The sequence below is a fragment of the Centruroides sculpturatus genome, unplaced genomic scaffold, assembly GCF_000671375.1.
Source record: "Centruroides sculpturatus isolate CEXI.00-Female unplaced genomic scaffold, Cexi_2.0 scaffold240, whole genome shotgun sequence".
Lineage (NCBI taxonomy): Eukaryota > Metazoa > Arthropoda > Arachnida > Scorpiones > Buthidae > Centruroides > Centruroides sculpturatus.
In genome coordinates this window covers 27582-48402 of record NW_019384461.1, presented here as the reverse complement: position 1 = coordinate 48402, position 20821 = coordinate 27582, and the positions used below count along the sequence as shown (strand labels likewise).

The window sequence follows — 20821 nt, the reverse complement described above, 5'->3', positions numbered from 1 at the left end:
ATACAAAAATAAAAATATAATCAGATATTTAAAAGCTTGTTTATATGTAACTTGGTAAGCAAACTTCATTTTTCATTTTTCTTTTAACTTGAAAATAATTAAGAATATTTAGAATTCTATGTATAGATTTATGCTACTGAAGACTTGGTTTACAATACTTATTTTTATGAAAATATAACTTTCTAGAAAACCAAGTTCAAATTTTAATAATCAAATGATAGTGCCAGATTAACTATTAGTTTATGTATTATACAGATATATTAGAACTAACCAAGTTAATATGCTACTCCTCCTCCTCCTCCCAATTTGAAGAAATAGTATATCTACATGATCCCTCTTTCAAGAATGCTGTGTGAATTGATAATCTGACAACTAGAAAACAAAGTTCTTCTGTTTTATGAAAATAATATTACTTCATATTCCAGGTGTACAGACAATATGTTAATCATATGGCATCATAAACCAGACATACTTGAATTCATAAATTCTTTTAATTCCAGTCCATTTGCTCTCCACCTATGCCTAGAACAGCAACACTCATCTGATGCACATTTCCTGGATATCAACATTAGCACACAAGATAGGCATATTTTTACATTGTATACCACAAACCAAAATACAATTCAATATTTATTGTTGCCTGCTCATATGATCCATTCCAATTTAAAATAGCATTGTTCAGAGCCTAGGTAAAAAGAACATATATGTACTTTTTGAATATCAAAAACAAGATGAAAGAATTATAGTACATAGCCCATCTGGCAATCAAATGTAATTATTGAGACCTCACAGAATAATGTAACAAAAAGTATAAATTAGAACCTAAATTATTTATTTCCTTTATTTTTTATCAACAATATCCATACATTTTTCTTCCTAATCTCTTAATTTATTTGATATGTTCGTATACAAATGTCTAAAAATGTTTATACTGACGAAGATATTTCAATATACAGTAATACCCCAAACTTACGCGATAGGTGGGACCGAGCAATAACCGCGTAAGTCGCGGTATAATTTCTCAATTTGTGTAAAATCCAAGTCGGATGTATGTAAGGTAATAAATGTTCTCGTTAATCTTATCTCATCTTTTGATTCATTGATTGTTACAAGAAATCACCACATAGAGTCTCTCTAGTCTCCGTAGATATAACAAATACAGAAATAAATAACACAAAATAAATTGTAGCTATGTGTCAATTCTGCACGATACGTCCGAACATGTAAGCTGAACAATAGTGTGGGGGGAATGAGTAATTAAGAATTGTGTGCCGCTCAAACAAAAGACGAATCAACAAGATTTGAAAATTGCGTAACTCTGGGTTCGCGTAAGTCGAGGTATTACTGTACAGTATATATCACTGAAGTACACTGGTGATATGAAAGAAATTGTGAAAGATTCTATAATTAACTTAATCAGCAGAAATGAGAATTGTTAAGCAAAACTTTACAAATTTTGCTTTACTAAACTTTACTAAAACTATCAGAAACAATTAAGATTAAATACAATGGAAAGAATTTTGCTGGTTTTAATATTATAAAATTATTATCTGATAACCTGAATTGGATTGGAAAAAAAGCAAGATAGAGATTAGTTCTGTTTTAATAACTAATATATCAAATGAAACTGATAAATTTTTACAATAAATTTGATTTATTTTACTTCAGTATGTTGATATTCTAAAATTTATCAAATAAAATACTGAAAATGATAAAAGTCAAATATCAGTATAATTATTATCATTAAAGTATTAACATTACCAACAATATTAATTTAAACATTGTTGATAAAAGTTGGTATTTTATTAGTTTTGGTATAATGACATTCTAAAATTTAAAATATGAATATCAGTATTGTAAAAATTTATCAGTTTCAGTTTGATACATTAGTTATCAGCATAGTACAAAGTAATCATCAATATCCTATGTAATTTTTAGTAATAGTAGGTACTTCTTTAAAATATGTAATCTCATTGTCAAATGTGTAATTCACAATGCCTAGTATAGCCTAGTGACTATAATTTCAAAGCCTATCTTAAAATGTTCTTTTATATACTCCAGACTTTTTGATAATTCACACTTTTTGATGTTCGATAATTTTTGGTATTCTGTATTTTTCGGTATTTATTGAAATTGTTTGATTATTGGTAAATTGAAGGAATTTTGGTATTAAGCCCAAAATCAATATCAAAATACTGATTTTAGCACAACCCTAATAGACATAATATATCTCAATTAAATGAATCTTTTGTTTGCTAATATGTAAAAGTTATGATTATAAAGTTTAATTTTACATTTTCTCATTCTTACTTTTAACTTCGTACTGTAGACAGCAGCTTACAAAGTACATATCTAATGATATTACAAAAACAAAAATAATTTTTAAAATCAAAGGTTTTTGAATGAAATTTAACACCAGGTAACAAATTTAACAAAGGTTTTTGAATATTTTACACCAGACAACTGGTGTAAAATTACATAACATGGCCAATTATTATATTTTATTCTCTTATTTCTGTTATCTGGAACAATGTATTTGAACTTACATTTCTATATATTTTGGTGAAATGACTCAAATAAATTTTGTATTTATCTACAGAATTGAAAGAAAAAACAATTCTTTTCCTGTTTTTAGATGTTATTTAAATTTAGTATTTAAAATTTTATATATCCTTCTAATTTTGATATAAATATATTTTATAAATTATTTGAAAATACTTTTTTATAGTTAGAAAATTAATTAATTGAATTATTTTACAGTGTGGCTAGTTCTGCAGACTTAGAATTAAGAAGATTAACTGGGTAAGAAAGTCTCTAGTAATGATTGTGTGAATAATAATGAAATAATCTTATTTAAATTATTCATTAATATGACTATACAGTAGAAGCTCCATATTTGCACATTCTTTATTTGTGCATTTTGCAAATTTACAGTTTGGTCTTTGCAGTTATTTTTCATATTTGTAAAGCTAAAATTCTGGAATGGAAGAAAATTTTTTTGTCTAATGGAAGACATAAAAAATTGCTTTTTTATTCTATTTCTGTTCTATTAATAAAATTTTTAAAGTTCTATTACTTTAAGCCAGGATGTCAAACTGGCAGCCCCCAATGTGATTTTTCGTGGCCTAAGGCCACAACGCTCTGCAATGAAATTAAATACAGAACAATATGTTATGAAGAAAATATCAAGTATCCATTGCATCGTTGTTATGACATCATATGTCAGATGTTATGATGCGCTGGTCAACTGTGGCAGAGTAGGCTGTAGTTAGGCATTTCGCCAGTAACTTCAAGCCAGTTTCAATCTAGAGATGCCAAGCTTCAAAGCTCACAAAAAATCTTTTTGCTTGCAGAGCCATATACAGTGGGTATGCACAGCCACCACAATGGAGGTGTGTAACTCTATTTTTTTCAAATTTTAACAAAAGGCATTTGCACTAACTTCTTTGTCCCAATTGGCATGTGTTTTAGTGTGTTAAAACATTAGGTGTTTTAATTGCCCTATCTATATTCCTGCATTCTCACTTCAAATTATAATTTTAAAAAAATTTATAAATGCAATGTGGCCTGCGTGAATCTTACCAGTTGCACTAAGTGGCCTGTTGTTGAGATAAGTTTGATACACCTGCTTTAAACCATTATTATATAGTCTTCAACAGTGTACTGCTGTAAAATTTTTTCATTGAACTTATATTTTGAAANGCAGAGCTTCTTAAACTTCTTTATTCACGACCCCATTTATGATTTTTTTCGCAACCCAAAAAAATATAAATTAAGGATATATACAAATTTGCAAAAACAATAATGATATACTACCACAGTTCACTCTTGTGTTACAATGGAACAGAGACATCTGAATACAATGAAAAGCGACAACACTACACTAGTTCACATTACAATCAGTGTTGCTGAATCATCGTCTCGCTGCACCAGAAGTGACACAAAGCATGCCATTTTCAAACCCTCACAAATTATTTTCAATATTTTGCATTAAAATCTCGTGACCCCAACATTTCGCTAAGCGACCCCAAATGGGGTCGCGACCCATAGTTTAAGAAGCCCTGGTCTAGGGTCATTCGTAAGTTGGTGGTGGCAGAGGAGACAAAGATGACAAGTATTTTACAGTTAAAATTGTTTATTAGAATGGGAAGATGCTTACATATTTGAGGTAGTTGGAAATGGCTTATCTACAGTATTTTCTCTCAGCACTGAGGAGTGGGTAATCGCTGGTCCTACGATAGTGCAAGCTGATCAGTCATAGCCCCAGAGCGGACGAGATGGGTTCGCTTGGTCACAGAAGCGATGGTAGGAGACAGAGCTGCAACGACTGGAGCAGTCCGCTCCAGTCGTTGCAGCTCTGTCTCCTACCATTGCTTCTGTGACCAAGCGTTTTGATCTTGAGATTCGGAGTTTTTATAGTATTTCTTCCTTGAATCTCACCTTACGATTAGTCCTGCGTCCCATTCCTCGCTTCCCGATTGTTTTCTTCTTTGTCTCCATGTGAAAACCGAAACCAGATCAGGTCACGAGAAAGGTTTGTTCTGAGGCGTTTATTTGACACCTGTTCGTCGACTCTGATCAGAGATTGTTGATAAACCTATAAGCCTTTTGCTCATAATTTAGCCTATTGTTACTGCTATCTGTCATTTTAGAACTTTAACAATCGTATGTGATGTTTTTATACTCATCAAATCTTTTCCATTTTCCGAAAATTTAACCTAGATCAACTGTTTGTGAGCACGTTTTCCTATATTTTCATTAAAGAAAACCCATTTTACAAATAAAATTACAAAAATACTGACGGCTAGAATGCATTAAATGTATTTGCATTAATTTCTATGGGAAAAATTGCTTCGGTTAACGAACGGACTCGTGGAACGGATTACGTTCGTTAACCGGGGTTCCACTGTATTGTCTTTTGACCTGCAGAGTGTTGTCAGTGTAAGTTCATAAACTTTTGAGTTATGACATTTAGTATAAACTGTGTTTCTTTTGCTGTGTTATGAATTTGAAAATTGTAATTAAATTATACTTTAAAGTTGATCTTTCTACTTCAGAACAAGTTCAAAACAGGTACAAAAGGCATATGGTAATGAGGCTTGAACTTGTCTAATGTCTTGAAATGTTATTTGTAATTTCATGATGGAAGTGATTCAATAGATGACAATGATCACATCAACTTGAACAAAAAATGTTGCTACTTTCACTGTGTAGGTGAAGAACAACCATTAAATAACTTTACAGATGGTAGCTGAAACTTTAAACATTCCAAAACAGTTCTTCATATTTTGAATGAAACTTGAGGACGAGGAAGGTGTGTGTTCATTTTGTTTTACTTTCCTTGACAACTGAGCAAAGAAATTCAAACATATCTAGTCAGAACATCATTGTGATGGCAGATGCAGAGAAAAATTTCATAGCAAAATTATTATGGAAGATGAGACTTAATGTTTCACTTACAATCTTGAAACTGTGCAACAGAATCCTGAATGAGTTGATGAGTTTTCCCAGACCAAAGTAATTGAATTTTAAAAATATAGAAGAAAACTAAAATGTCTTCTAGCATTCATTCTGTCTAATCATCAGGAACAACAGTCTTCACTTTGCAGAGACAACCTTTTATTGGAGGCTACATAACTGTGCAGAGGCATAGCCTCCAATAAAAGGTTGTCTCTGCAAAGTGAAGACTGTTGTTCCTGATGATTAGACAGGATGGATGCTAGAAGACATTTTAGTTTTCTATATTTTTTTAAAATTGTGAAATATACCATCTGCAATTTTAATTCAAAGTAATTGAAATTCCAAAAGTCATACATGAAAATGATGATGTTTTTTTTACTCACAAGGCATAGTTTAAAAATAATTCATATTGGAAGGAAGAAGAGTGAATGCTGAGTTTTATAAGGACGTTCTGGATCATCATCAGACTCTCGTTTAGTGTGTTTTTCCCAATGCATTTCAATTTTGAGATTTTTTCTGTTGCACAATAATATACCCACTTACAAAACTGCATGCATGCATCAACTTTTGACACAGAAAAGAATCTTTACATCTTTAATATCTCTCTTACTCACCAGATTTGTTCCCTTATTATCCAAATAGCTGTGATCAATGAATTAAAGAAACCAGTAAAGTGGAAGTTTCTGTGTATCTCCAAAAATTGTATAACTGCACTGAAGCCTGCATACATGCCAATGGGTTACAAGTTGAATAAAAAATATGTATTATTTTTCTCTCATATGTTTTTGATTTTTACAATTTCTGTCCTAAAATTTTTAACTGCTAAAAATTCTGCAATTTCTGTCCTAAAATTAGGATATGTCAATTGACAATAGATTTGACAAAATAACAGTATTTTATTCAATATTAATGGAGGTAGATTCCATTAATATTGAATAAAATATTGTTATTTTGAAATTCAGTAAAGTATGCTGATACTTCATCTTTACATTTCAATAATTTTATTCTTATCTTTTTCTGAAGATATATGTAAGCTTTATAGCTATTTGAAATGTCTTTTTTTCTGACTTTTATAGGTTTTTACTTAACTAAACATCAAAAACAATTCTTTAATAATGTCAGTATTTTATGAAATAATGTAATAAATTTGAAATTTACAAACAAATTTAACAATTTAACATAAACAAAAGTTTATTAATATGCTTAATGATTTCTGATCCATGTGTGAGGAACTGAGTTCAATCAGGATAATAAATCGAATGTTTAACAGCATTAGGTTGGTGAAACCTGCTCATGCTGTCATTGGATGGCTATAGTAGGGCTATTATGAGTAGGGAGTGTGATAGATACGTCGATAGGGTGTCTGATATTTAATTAATATAAGCATTCAATTCCATTTTATAAAAACAAAAAGATAGTTAATAAACAAATAAAAGTTCAAATATAAATGGATATATACAAAGTAAATTAAAGGGCATTGACTTAATTAATTAAAATGCTATTGCTATATATTGAGAGAGAGTTTACAATAAATATTAGCATAATATCTCATGTATACATATGTCTTCGGGAGGCAGATGTTCAGAACCAGAGATCAGACACAAAGTCAATATATGGCAACTTCTTTTAACTTATGCACCCTGAGTTTGGCGTGTAAATTGTTTTTATACTAATATTCTCTTCCAATTTTGACCATCTGACGGGATGTCAAGATGAGTCTTGTTTAGTCAGATATTTAGTCGTAGTAGAGATAATGATCTCTCTCAGGAACTAACAGTCAAAAACGAAACATTTGTTCTTTGTTCTCCTCAACTGTTTTATAAAATAAAAGTTTTGAATTTAATATTGAAATATTATATTGATTTAAATTCTTATAAAACATCAATTCAATATTCAGATTCTCACATGTATGTATAAGAATATGTTATGTATTATATGGATAGCTCTTGATATGCCAGTGATATACATATTCATTACATGTATTTGTTTTTCATTCAGATTTATCAGTTATTTTTACTGTGTTTTATCTTGAACATTTTTATGTGAATATGATTTTCTGTTTATAGAAATTTTTATTCTAGAAGCACAGATTCATTTCTCAGATTTCATATTTGAAGCGTGCAATGCCATAATGTTGTAAATGCCAAAAAACAAATTTTTCAGGAGAGGTTAAAAAATACGTTTTCTAGTGAATGAATTCATTTCAGTTTTACAATAAAATGGTAAACTCACTAGGTTACAAATTCTTTTGAGTATCAAAATGATTTAAAATATAAGCTGTATGGTATTGCATGCTTCATTTGTTGTTTTTGAGCTAAATAATGTGACAATTTATGTAACTATAGTCCTGTTCTCTTTTGAATTACAATTATATTGTTGCTGAATATGTTGATAACAAATTAATTTAGGTTTACTAACAGTAATTACTAAAAGTTATCAAAATTAATGAATGATGACATCTGTAATTATTTGTGTGTTAAAAACTTTATTCTTTCCTATGAGATGTTAATTTTACAAATGTTGTTAGATTTATTTATATAAATTATACAAAAATAAAAATATAATCAGATATTTAAAAGCTTGTTTATATGTAACTTGGTAAGCAAACTTCATTTTTCATTTTTCTTTTAACTTGAAAATAATTAAGAATATTTAGAATTCTATGTATAGATTTATGCTACTGAAGACTTGGTTTACAATACTTATTTTTATGAAAATATAACTTTCTAGAAAACCAAGTTCAAATTTTAATAATCAAATGATAGTGCCAGATTAACTATTAGTTTATGTATTATACAGATATATTAGAACTAACCAAGTTAATATGCTACTCCTCCTCCTCCTCCCAATTTGAAGAAATAGTATATCTACATGATCCCTCTTTCAAGAATGCTGTGTGAATTGATAATCTGACAACTAGAAAACAAAGTTCTTCTGTTTTATGAAAATAATATTACTTCATATTCCAGGTGTACAGACAATATGTTAATCATATGGCATCATAAACCAGACATACTTGAATTCATAAATTCTTTTAATTCCAGTCCATTTGCTCTCCACCTATGCCTAGAACAGCAACACTCATCTGATGCACATTTCCTGGATATCAACATTAGCACACAAGATAGGCATATTTTTACATTGTATACCACAAACCAAAATACAATTCAATATTTATTGTTGCCTGCTCATATGATCCATTCCAATTTAAAATAGCATTGTTCAGAGCCTAGGTAAAAAGAACATATATGTACTTTTTGAATATCAAAAACAAGATGAAAGAATTATAGTACATAGCCCATCTGGCAATCAAATGTAATTATTGAGACCTCACAGAATAATGTAACAAAAAGTATAAATTAGAACCTAAATTATTTATTTCCTTTATTTTTTATCAACAATATCCATACATTTTTCTTCCTAATCTCTTAATTTATTTGATATGTTCGTATACAAATGTCTAAAAATGTTTATACTGACGAAGATATTTCAATATACAGTAATACCCCAAACTTACGCGATAGGTGGGACCGAGCAATAACCGCGTAAGTCGCGGTATAATTTCTCAATTTGTGTAAAATCCAAGTCGGATGTATGTAAGGTAATAAATGTTCTCGTTAATCTTATCTCATCTTTTGATTCATTGATTGTTACAAGAAATCACCACATAGAGTCTCTCTAGTCTCCGTAGATATAACAAATACAGAAATAAATAACACAAAATAAATTGTAGCTATGTGTCAATTCTGCACGATACGTCCGAACATGTAAGCTGAACAATAGTGTGGGGGGAATGAGTAATTAAGAATTGTGTGCCGCTCAAACAAAAGACGAATCAACAAGATTTGAAAATTGCGTAACTCTGGGTTCGCGTAAGTCGAGGTATTACTGTACAGTATATATCACTGAAGTACACTGGTGATATGAAAGAAATTGTGAAAGATTCTATAATTAACTTAATCAGCAGAAATGAGAATTGTTAAGCAAAACTTTACAAATTTTGCTTTACTAAACTTTACTAAAACTATCAGAAACAATTAAGATTAAATACAATGGAAAGAATTTTGCTGGTTTTAATATTATAAAATTATTATCTGATAACCTGAATTGGATTGGAAAAAAAGCAAGATAGAGATTAGTTCTGTTTTAATAACTAATATATCAAATGAAACTGATAAATTTTTACAATAAATTTGATTTATTTTACTTCAGTATGTTGATATTCTAAAATTTATCAAATAAAATACTGAAAATGATAAAAGTCAAATATCAGTATAATTATTATCATTAAAGTATTAACATTACCAACAATATTAATTTAAACATTGTTGATAAAAGTTGGTATTTTATTAGTTTTGGTATAATGACATTCTAAAATTTAAAATATGAATATCAGTATTGTAAAAATTTATCAGTTTCAGTTTGATACATTAGTTATCAGCATAGTACAAAGTAATCATCAATATCCTATGTAATTTTTAGTAATAGTAGGTACTTCTTTAAAATATGTAATCTCATTGTCAAATGTGTAATTCACAATGCCTAGTATAGCCTAGTGACTATAATTTCAAAGCCTATCTTAAAATGTTCTTTTATATACTCCAGACTTTTTGATAATTCACACTTTTTGATGTTCGATAATTTTTGGTATTCTGTATTTTTCGGTATTTATTGAAATTGTTTGATTATTGGTAAATTGAAGGAATTTTGGTATTAAGCCCAAAATCAATATCAAAATACTGATTTTAGCACAACCCTAATAGACATAATATATCTCAATTAAATGAATCTTTTGTTTGCTAATATGTAAAAGTTATGATTATAAAGTTTAATTTTACATTTTCTCATTCTTACTTTTAACTTCGTACTGTAGACAGCAGCTTACAAAGTACATATCTAATGATATTACAAAAACAAAAATAATTTTTAAAATCAAAGGTTTTTGAATGAAATTTAACACCAGGTAACAAATTTAACAAAGGTTTTTGAATATTTTACACCAGACAACTGGTGTAAAATTACATAACATGGCCAATTATTATATTTTATTCTCTTATTTCTGTTATCTGGAACAATGTATTTGAACTTACATTTCTATATATTTTGGTGAAATGACTCAAATAAATTTTGTATTTATCTACAGAATTGAAAGAAAAAACAATTCTTTTCCTGTTTTTAGATGTTATTTAAATTTAGTATTTAAAATTTTATATATCCTTCTAATTTTGATATAAATATATTTTATAAATTATTTGAAAATACTTTTTTATAGTTAGAAAATTAATTAATTGAATTATTTTACAGTGTGGCTAGTTCTGCAGACTTAGAATTAAGAAGATTAACTGGGTAAGAAAGTCTCTAGTAATGATTGTGTGAATAATAATGAAATAATCTTATTTAAATTATTCATTAATATGACTATACAGTAGAAGCTCCATATTTGCACATTCTTTATTTGTGCATTTTGCAAATTTACAGTTTGGTCTTTGCAGTTATTTTTCATATTTGTAAAGCTAAAATTCTGGAATGGAAGAAAATTTTTTTGTCTAATGGAAGACATAAAAAATTGCTTTTTTATTCTATTTCTGTTCTATTAATAAAATTTTTAAAGTTCTATTACTTTAAGCCAGGATGTCAAACTGGCAGCCCCCAATGTGATTTTTCGTGGCCTAAGGCCACAACGCTCTGCAATGAAATTAAATACAGAACAATATGTTATGAAGAAAATATCAAGTATCCATTGCATCGTTGTTATGACATCATATGTCAGATGTTATGATGCGCTGGTCAACTGTGGCAGAGTAGGCTGTAGTTAGGCATTTCGCCAGTAACTTCAAGCCAGTTTCAATCTAGAGATGCCAAGCTTCAAAGCTCACAAAAAATCTTTTTGCTTGCAGAGCCATATACAGTGGGTATGCACAGCCACCACAATGGAGGTGTGTAACTCTATTTTTTTCAAATTTTAACAAAAGGCATTTGCACTAACTTCTTTGTCCCAATTGGCATGTGTTTTAGTGTGTTAAAACATTAGGTGTTTTAATTGCCCTATCTATATTCCTGCATTCTCACTTCAAATTATAATTTTAAAAAAATTTATAAATGCAATGTGGCCTGCGTGAATCTTACCAGTTGCACTAAGTGGCCTGTTGTTGAGATAAGTTTGATACACCTGCTTTAAACCATTATTATATAGTCTTCAACAGTGTACTGCTGTAAAATTTTTTCATTGAACTTATATTTTGAAATTAAAAATTTTTATAATAATTTATTTTACTTTTTTTATTTAATTTCTTTAAACATCATATATTGTTTATTTTAGAGTTATTGATTGGAATAATAAACAGTTAGTATCAAAATTATATTCAATATTTCTTGGAACTACTGTGACAAAAAATCAAGTAAGTTTGTTTTATTTTTTTTAATAAAATAACTATTTTTCAAAATAAGTTTAGTAATTAATAGATAATATAATTTATAATAACAATTGATATTTATAACAATCAGACAAAGAGTTTCCTCTACCACTTCAAACTTTTTCTTACAAAAGAATAGTTTAAGCAGTAATGGTTACTCTTATCAACATTATTTGAACTCTCAATAAAACATCTATTATTACTCTGGGTGAATTTGTGAAAATTAGTAAAAGATCTATGAATTACCCATATTTTTTGTGTAGTCCATTATTTATCCTGGTTTGTTAAATTTTATACTTTTCTCCTCCTCAGTTTTCTGCTAACTTTGGTTTTGGCTGAATGAAATGTGGAAAACATTGTGGCTGTCCTATTTAGTATTAAATTATGAAAGTATGTTACTATATATGAGGACTGTTCAACTTTTGTTTGGAATTTCAGTAGTGACAATGGAATTGTATGCATTACATGGTATCAATTTAAGTTTCTTTCTCTACTCCCTTTATATGTTGGCACTTCTGTCATTTTGGAAACAATGCTTTGCAGAATAGATTGTTGAGTGATATTGCAGTGCAATGCATGATGAACTTTGCAGAGTTTGCATTGCATGGCAAACTCTGCAAAGTTCATCATGCATTGTTTCCTGTCTTCTAAGGCTAAATAAATTATAACTGAAAAGTGACAGATCTTGACTTAGGCCAAGTGATCCAGAAATTTTTAAACAAGTCCATGTCTGCTCCACCATGCACAGGGTTATGCTCCAACATTAGCCAAAAGACTTCTATTTGACAGGCATTACATCATTGCAAAAATGAAGGAAGAAATGTCAGCATATTGAGGGACGAATCCAAAGAAAGAAACAGATTGGGACTGTGTAACATATACAGTTTAATTACCATCACTGAAATTCTGAATAGACATTGAATCACCCACTGAAAATATGTATATAAATAGCACACTAAATCTATTGTTGTATTTTTACCTATGACTATGGAGTTTATTTATGATACTAACTATATTATTATATTTATGTCTACTTTGAAAAACTTATTGAAACTTGAAGAAAACAGACAAAACACATATTTACCTTTTATCTTGAAATACCAGTAACATTATTTTGTTGCTTGTAAGCCTTACTTTTAAACAATTCCTATTTGGGTTTTTTAATGTTATCTAGGATCCTTGTTTCATTATCTTTCCTGTCCTTGTCAAATGAAATTTTAATTTTCAAAGTTATTCTGCCTGAACAGGGAGTAAATAAAATGTATTGGTGAATAAATGAAATTCACTTTCTCCTGTGAAGGGTAACAGATTCTGTACTAATTGAAGAGTTATTCTTTGTGTAAGTTGCTGGTCTGGCTAAAGATTTGTTTGTAATCTCATTTATAAAGTATGGGCTGTAACAGCAGACATAACCAACATAAGCCAAAAGACTTCTATTAGAACTTCTATCATTCTGAATCAGATAGACAATAAACATGAAGACTCCATTTTGTTGGTTATTGTGAATTGTACACTTTTCACATAACAACCCCCTTTGAAAGCCACAGTATTCTCTCATTGATGGAAATATTTTTACTAGAAACATATAATTCTCTGCACTTAGCATCAATGTATTTCAAAGAATCTTCCACTCTCTTTCTTCTAGAAGATATTGAAGATATAGGATCTGGTTGACTTAGATGCAGAGACTTGCCTAAATCTTTTTTAGTAAAAACATTCCCAAAGAAAAGCATATGGTCTAATCAATTTTTGGAAAAGTAGAGATCCAAAGAGATCTCAATTATTGAATGTTCAAAAGAATATCTAGAAATGTCTTCACACTGTGATATCTACAAGTCAGTTAATCAAAACAGAATCTTGGTGGTGTTTACATTTTGACTGATAACCTTTGCAGCATATTTATTTTTCTTTATGTTTTCTTGAAATAATTCTGAAGTAAAAATTAACTGGAAGAAACCTAGTTTATTAATCATATATCGGCTTACTCTGAGTTTTAGTTTTCAGTGTGGAACAATAAATGGAAATTACTTCAAGTCATTGTCAGGCTTGTGGAATGGATTCTATTTCTTTGATGTCTCAATCTCTTCTTCCACCTCCTCCTTGCCAGTCATAAACTCATAGGTTTTGGTTGCTTGAAAGTCTAAACCAGGGATGTCCAGCCCATGGCCACACTGTGGCCCACTTAATATTTTTATGTGGCTTACTGCACCCTAAATTTTTAAGTACATTTTCATTTATTTTGGTAAAGTATGTCGTAAAAATTATTCTCGTTACACTGGATTCAGTTTGATGTTGTAATGATATAGTTGGTGACATAATTTGTAACTGATCAATCAAAAAAGTTGGTGGCATGGTCTGTCATTTTGATTGTTCCAGTTTCAAAGATTTTTGTAATGAAATGATGTTGTTAGTGATAAAGAATGAGTACCTTTCATCAGGAGGATGAAAAAGACATATAATTCCTCTATTCAAAAGAGCATAAGCCATTTTTAGTGACTCCAGGCTAAGCCTAATGTCAAAGTGGAAGGAACTAATTTATTCTTTATAGAAATAAAAAAAATGAATTTTCTCTTTCACTTAGGCATTCTTTCTTATTACAGGTATTTAATACAGACATAAGTCTATCTATATATTTCTTTTGCTAATGTAATAATTTAAATATTTTCAACCTCCAATTATATTCATAACTTTTTCATCAACTTTAAATTTATATTTTGAATAACCCAGCATTTGGTCATCGCATCAAATACTAAGAAAAGAAAAATAACAGAAGAAAGGAGAAAATTCAATATTTTTTGGCCAGAAAAATATTTCATAATTGAAACATGCAATAATATTATCTGCCTTATTTGTCATGATAAAATTTCCGTGGGAAATTGTGCATTTTTAAAGTTTATTAAAAAGAAAAGAAGAATATCCTGTGAACTTTGAAAAATGTAGTAAATTGCGTGAAGTTTTGTTAAAAGATTTAACAATCAGATTTTCTGACTTCAGAAAAATAGAAACTGGATTAAAATTGTTTAGTGACCCATTTTCATTTAATTATATGGAAGCACCAGACGAATACCAGCTAGAACTCATCGAACTTCAAAGCAGAAAATCTTTGAAAACTTATCGTAGAGAACATTTATTTCTTGAATTTTATAAAGAACTTCATTTTTTCAATGAATTTGATGAAATTGTCAATTTATCTAGAAAACTGTTATATATGTGGGGTAGTCCATACTGTTGTGAACAATTTTTTTCATGCTTGAAAAACATCAAAATTGCTGAAAGAAATAGGTTGAGTGGTTTCCATTTAACTAACATTCTTAGAATTAAAAATAGTACCATAAAAGCAGATATTGACAATATTATAAAAAAAAACAATGTAAAAAATCACATTGAATTTATTTTTATTTTGTGTGAGTATAATTTTGTTTTTTAATGTCAATAATACAGTATTTTTTGTAATAATATATATATTGGAACCTCGGTATATGACCTTAATCCGTTCCTGATGTTTGGACTTATACCGAATAGGATGTATACCAAACCAACCTTTCCCATAAGAAGTAATGTAAAAATAATTAATCTGTTCTCATGTAAAAAAATAATGGCTGGCTTTAAACACCTCGCTTTCCTGTCTAGTTCATACTTGATTTTTCGTGAGATCAGCATGTATCTTTTTAGCTTTCTCGCAAATAATTGCTTCCGATATGCTGTCTCTAGCACACCGTTTTTCAGTTATTCAAAGCAAAAGCAATTTCTCAACATGATCTAATGTCTTCAATCTCTGTTTAGAAATTGATTTAACCTCTTTTGCAACGTTAGCAGATTTAATAATGTCTTTATTTTTCGCAATTGTCGATATCATCATTCTTGGAATATGGTATGCAACAGTTAAATCTCGAACACACGTGCTACCTTCATATTCCTCAACAATGTTTTTTTTTCAGTTCCATTGTGATTCTAGTCATTCTTTTAGTTTTCTGTTGCTTTTCACTTGTCTTTTTCAATTCATGATTAATAAAAATAATAAAATTTTACTTACAAATTAAAATCGGAAGAAATTTAACAAAGTTAGAAACTGTGGCATTGCGAATGTCTAGTCTAGTAGACCGATAGTGCTACTTGTTCATAGATGGTGTGTATAATTGAATTAAGTCGTATACCAAACAAAAGTTGTATACCGAGTAAAATTTGTTTCGTCCAAACAGGACGTATACCGAATTGGACGTATTCTAAAGCAGACGTATACCAAGGTACCACTGTATTTCTTATTGAAATTTGATATTCACATTTTCAACTTTTTAAAAGCATATATTTATATAAAGTACCTTTGTGGCCCACTGAATATACCTAAAATTCTAATTTGGCCCATTAAGAAAAAAGGTTGGACAACCCTGGTCTAAACTTTCATCAAAACTTGAAATTTTTTCCAATAAATCAGAAATATCTTTGATCTCAAGGAAGCATCTGTAACAAGATCTTTTGAGCAACAAGACTGCTTCATTTAATCTGCACACAAATTTTTAACAGCACATAGAAAAGAAAATGAAACATAAAACACATAAACCAATGAACAAACAAAATTTAACTTTCACAAAGTGTAGATATGGAATGACTTGCAAGGAATCACTCTTTTATTACTCATAATTGTGTTTCTATTTTCAGATTTATGACTTATGAATTTTAGAACATTATAAAACTGCAGCACAATTTTGTAAATTTATATTGAACATTCAACTGTTATGTAAAAAATAGCAGCACAGCTGCTTTATAAAATTAATTATTCATAAAACATTAAAATTCACTAACTGGATTAAAATCACAGAGACAAAGACAATATTTTAAATTCAGCACTGAATTTAATTTCAAAATTGCAAATGTTTTAAGTCATGTTAAATGACTAGTATTAGGCATATTCTAAGAACAGGAAATAAATAAACAATGATTGAAGTTCCTGTTTAAAATTCTAGAATCTGTTACTTGATTGGTCCAGTGTCACTAAATATTATTTATATTTTGCATAAATCAAAATAATAACTAATCTATAAACTGTCTATTTTGAATAAAATGTTTTATAGATGTTTCCTTATAAAGCATTTAGTTGTTATAAAACTTATCTGTCTACATGCTTTCCTCCTCTCTTTTTGTATCCCTCTGATGGGGCTTTTCAAGTCAGAAAACTTCCTTTCAGAATGTTCTCTCTATATTGATTATCCTTAATGTAGGGTAATTAACTTAATGCAAGATTAGCATTTTTAAGACTTGCTAAGAGCCTTTTGTTAAATTAATCAAGATATAATTTGATGTCTATAGAATTAGCTTTGACTTTAGCTATGAATTAAAGTTGGAAATGATAAAACATAAACCAATTTGTGCAAAATGGTGTATGTTTTATTGGTTTATTATAATTAGCTATTAAGGTGAATAGAAGTATTATACAGTAATAAAAAATTATGCAATAAATAATACAATATAAATTGCTTTTTTAATGTATTATTTTTATTATTATTTCAGATTCAACCAGAACTACAAAGAACTCCTGGAAATACACGTATACGATTGAAAGTTTTTCCATATCTTTTAAAGTCTAAAGAAGCTTCTATGACAATTCCATCTTCTGTACAGGTATTTACAAAACAAAATTCAGAATTCTTTAGAACTAATTCTCATTGACGAATACATAAATAGTTTTTCTTAAATAAAATGAATAATATTTCTATTCAATAAATTTAAAGTAAAAATTATGTTGTAGTATGTAGAAATTAAATGTGTTACTTACAGGACTTATTATTCAAATCCTTATGAAAAATATTAATAATTATTCTTCTATATTTCTGAAGCACTTCTTAGAAATTTATATATTTAAACTTAAGTGCTTTTAAATATAATTTTATAAAATGTTTTGTAGTTTTAAATATCTATATTTTTTAAACAAAAAATGTATAATATGAAAGACTAAAAGTATTTATCATAATACAGTAGAAGTTTCTTAATCTGACACTTGATAATTCAAAATGTCTGGTTAATCTGGTATCTTCTAAAAAGTAGCTGATAATCTGGAATTGTCTGATGATCCAGCATACTAGTATTTTATGAATCAGAATATGTTTGAATATGTGGTGCACTAAAGGCAATGAATAGAAATCAAGATAAAGGTGGGCTGTATTCATATATATTGCTCGTGAAATTGAGAGCAATAAGATTAAGAAAAATTATTTATTTTGTTATAGCACTTGTTTCTGTTGGTTGCTGGAAACAAACAAATTGGAAACATACAAAAAGTACAGAAATTCTGCAATGTTCAGATTATATATAATAAAATTTTGCAATATACAAAAATAATCCTGCATTTTTGATAATTATCATAAATGTTGATTCCATAGAATATGATAATTTAGCTTAGAAGCTAGATTGACAAACTTTTACTGTAATATATAAAAAAGTAGTTTTTAATTGACTTTATATTTGTTGGAACTAACTTTCCAATGTATCTACCTTTTATTACAGTAGAAGTATGTTTCTCTGGTACCTACAGGACTAGAATGATGTTAGTTTATTGAAAATGCCAAAATACTGGATGTTTTTGTATTTTGAAAAATTTTATAAGTTATGTATGATCTGAACATTGCAGAAATTCTTGTACATTTTGTACCAGTGCACACTGCCATATGCTTCTGATTTGTTTACACATGCTCTTTAATCAGTGAAAATGATATAGTGTGTTAGATTTACTTGATTATACTGTGTTAGGAATGATTGAAAAACCTGGAAAAACATTACTGAACATATTATTGCACAAAATCAACAATCACAATTGTTCATGTGCATATAATAATTTTACAGATATGTTTATACCCATTAATGCATGTGTTCAAAACAAATTTTGATTCATGGAATACTAGTGTGCTATATTATCATCAGACAGTTCTGGATTAACTGGATTATGTTCAAACTTCCAGATACCAGATTAACAAACTTCTACTATATTATAAAAAATCTTTTAGAAAAACATCTGTATTTGTTCCTTACTTATTAGAGGCAGCTTAGTATTGTTTTATCACATCTGGAAAAGGAAAAATTGGTTAGATTCATTCCTTCTTAACTTTTCACAGATTAAGGTTAGCTGGAAAACAAGTACTGTACATCATTTCTCTCAAAATTCTTTACTTTATGTATCAGATGATCTCATTCCCATTTAAAAATTTTGAGATGAATTCAAGATAGCAGTTGTTCAGTTGACACATGCATAGATGGTTACCCCTGCATATCATGTTTCTATCATGCTAAAATTTTTCCTGCCCAACTCAGTTCAGTTTTATAAGGGTGTTAAGCAACTTTTAACTCATTCTATGTAAGAATTTAAGGTTAAATAATTATAATAATATATGCATATTAACAGGTTATATTTGAATCAATCTATGGAGAAAATACAAATCTGAAATTAAAAACAATGGCTCTTCAGTTTGTTCACTTCATGTGTTCAAAGTAAGATTTTTTTAATATATATATATTAATTTTATTTATTAGTCAAATATTTTTCTTAACTTTTAGTTAAAGTCTAATTAAAGTTTTGATTAATGAAAGAAAAAAAAGCCTATAAATTAGTAGTATTTGATATAAGATTTATTAGATGTACCAAATCAATAGAAAATATAATAAGTATCATTGCCAAAACATTTCCAAACAGAGTCTAAATTGGTTAAAATGGTTTCATTAGTTTAAATTTTGAACTAATATATCAAAACTCAAAATTTTAACTAAAGTTTTGAATTTTGGAATAATGATTAATCTTTTAATCATAGATAATTTTTTCTAATAAATAATACAATAAACAATTGAATAGTAAAGTATGATTGACAAATTAACTGTTATAAAGTGGGCATTGTGTGTGTGTGTGTGTGTGTTTCAAAATATGTATTGAGTAATCAAAGTTCTATTTTATATTGTCAGGAAAGATATTTAGCAGTTCAAATGCAACCAAATCTGGTATGGTGACATTTCAAGACATCTGTAAGACATTTCTGTAAAAAAAATAGTAGTACTAAAACTCACCAGTCTGGCACTTTTGACCCTACAAGTAACAAAAAATGTGGTTTTCTTTGTACATGTGTTGCAGCCAAGTTCTGGATATGAAGGTACCACAATTTCATGTCATGTCATGTCATGTTTATCAGCTATGATGATCATAACTTTGTTGGAATGCACATTTCTTGTAAAGCTGTTTTACAAAAACAATGGCAATGCTGCATCTGTATTTCAGTAATCTTGCCATTGTAAGTATTTTACACTGATGATCATTGACTCCATAAGCTCTTAGGAGAATGAGTGAGACACATTTTCAATTTAGTGGAACAGTAAGTAAACACCTGCAACTGTTACATTTGGACCAAGCTTTCATGTTTTTCAGCAGATTCCATTACATTTGCTTGAAGTTAGTTTGGTATGGATTCACAGCCTCATTTATCCTTGGCTATTCTTCTTTCAAGAAGCTGGTCCCAATGGGCTTATGACACTCTATGTGATGGCCAGAGATAATGAAAGATGTTCAATATTTTGTCATGTTTCAGCTATAATAGCAAGTGTCTTGAGTCAATTGTTTTTGTTCAAGATAGTGCCTACACATATTAGATACTGCATACAGCAGTTTTCACAACAACATTTCACCAATAACTGATTGTCATGCATTTTTAGTGGCCACCTCATTCTTCAGATCTTAATCCATGTGATTTTTGGCTGTGAGGACACTTAAAAAGTGTGGTTTATTAAAAGCATATTGCAAATTTGGCAGTCTTGAAAGACAGTATTATACTTTATATGAGAAACATTAGAGAGGATCAATTATGGTTAGTTGTTGATCACACTGTCTTCAGGTTTTAAACTTTCAGAATGAAGACTACATTGAACATTATCCTCTGCATTGCTAAGGTCTCTGGATAGCATGATTGTCTTGTACAAAT

At 28.9% G+C, this 20821-nt stretch overlaps 1 protein-coding gene across 1 annotated transcript in view; it reads left to right on the top strand.

Moving 5' to 3' along the window:
- Positions 1–20821, top strand: part of LOC111620872 (proteasome-associated protein ECM29 homolog) — a 95467-nt gene that overhangs the window by 51140 nt on the left and 23506 nt on the right. Inside the window, exons 6-10 of the mRNA XM_023362875.1 lie at positions 2761–2802; positions 10765–10806; positions 11780–11858; positions 17379–17489; positions 19264–19349. Coding sequence (XP_023218643.1) covers positions 2761–2802; positions 10765–10806; positions 11780–11858; positions 17379–17489; positions 19264–19349 — 360 coding nt within the window. The remainder of the gene's footprint in view (positions 1–2760; positions 2803–10764; positions 10807–11779; positions 11859–17378; positions 17490–19263; positions 19350–20821) is intronic.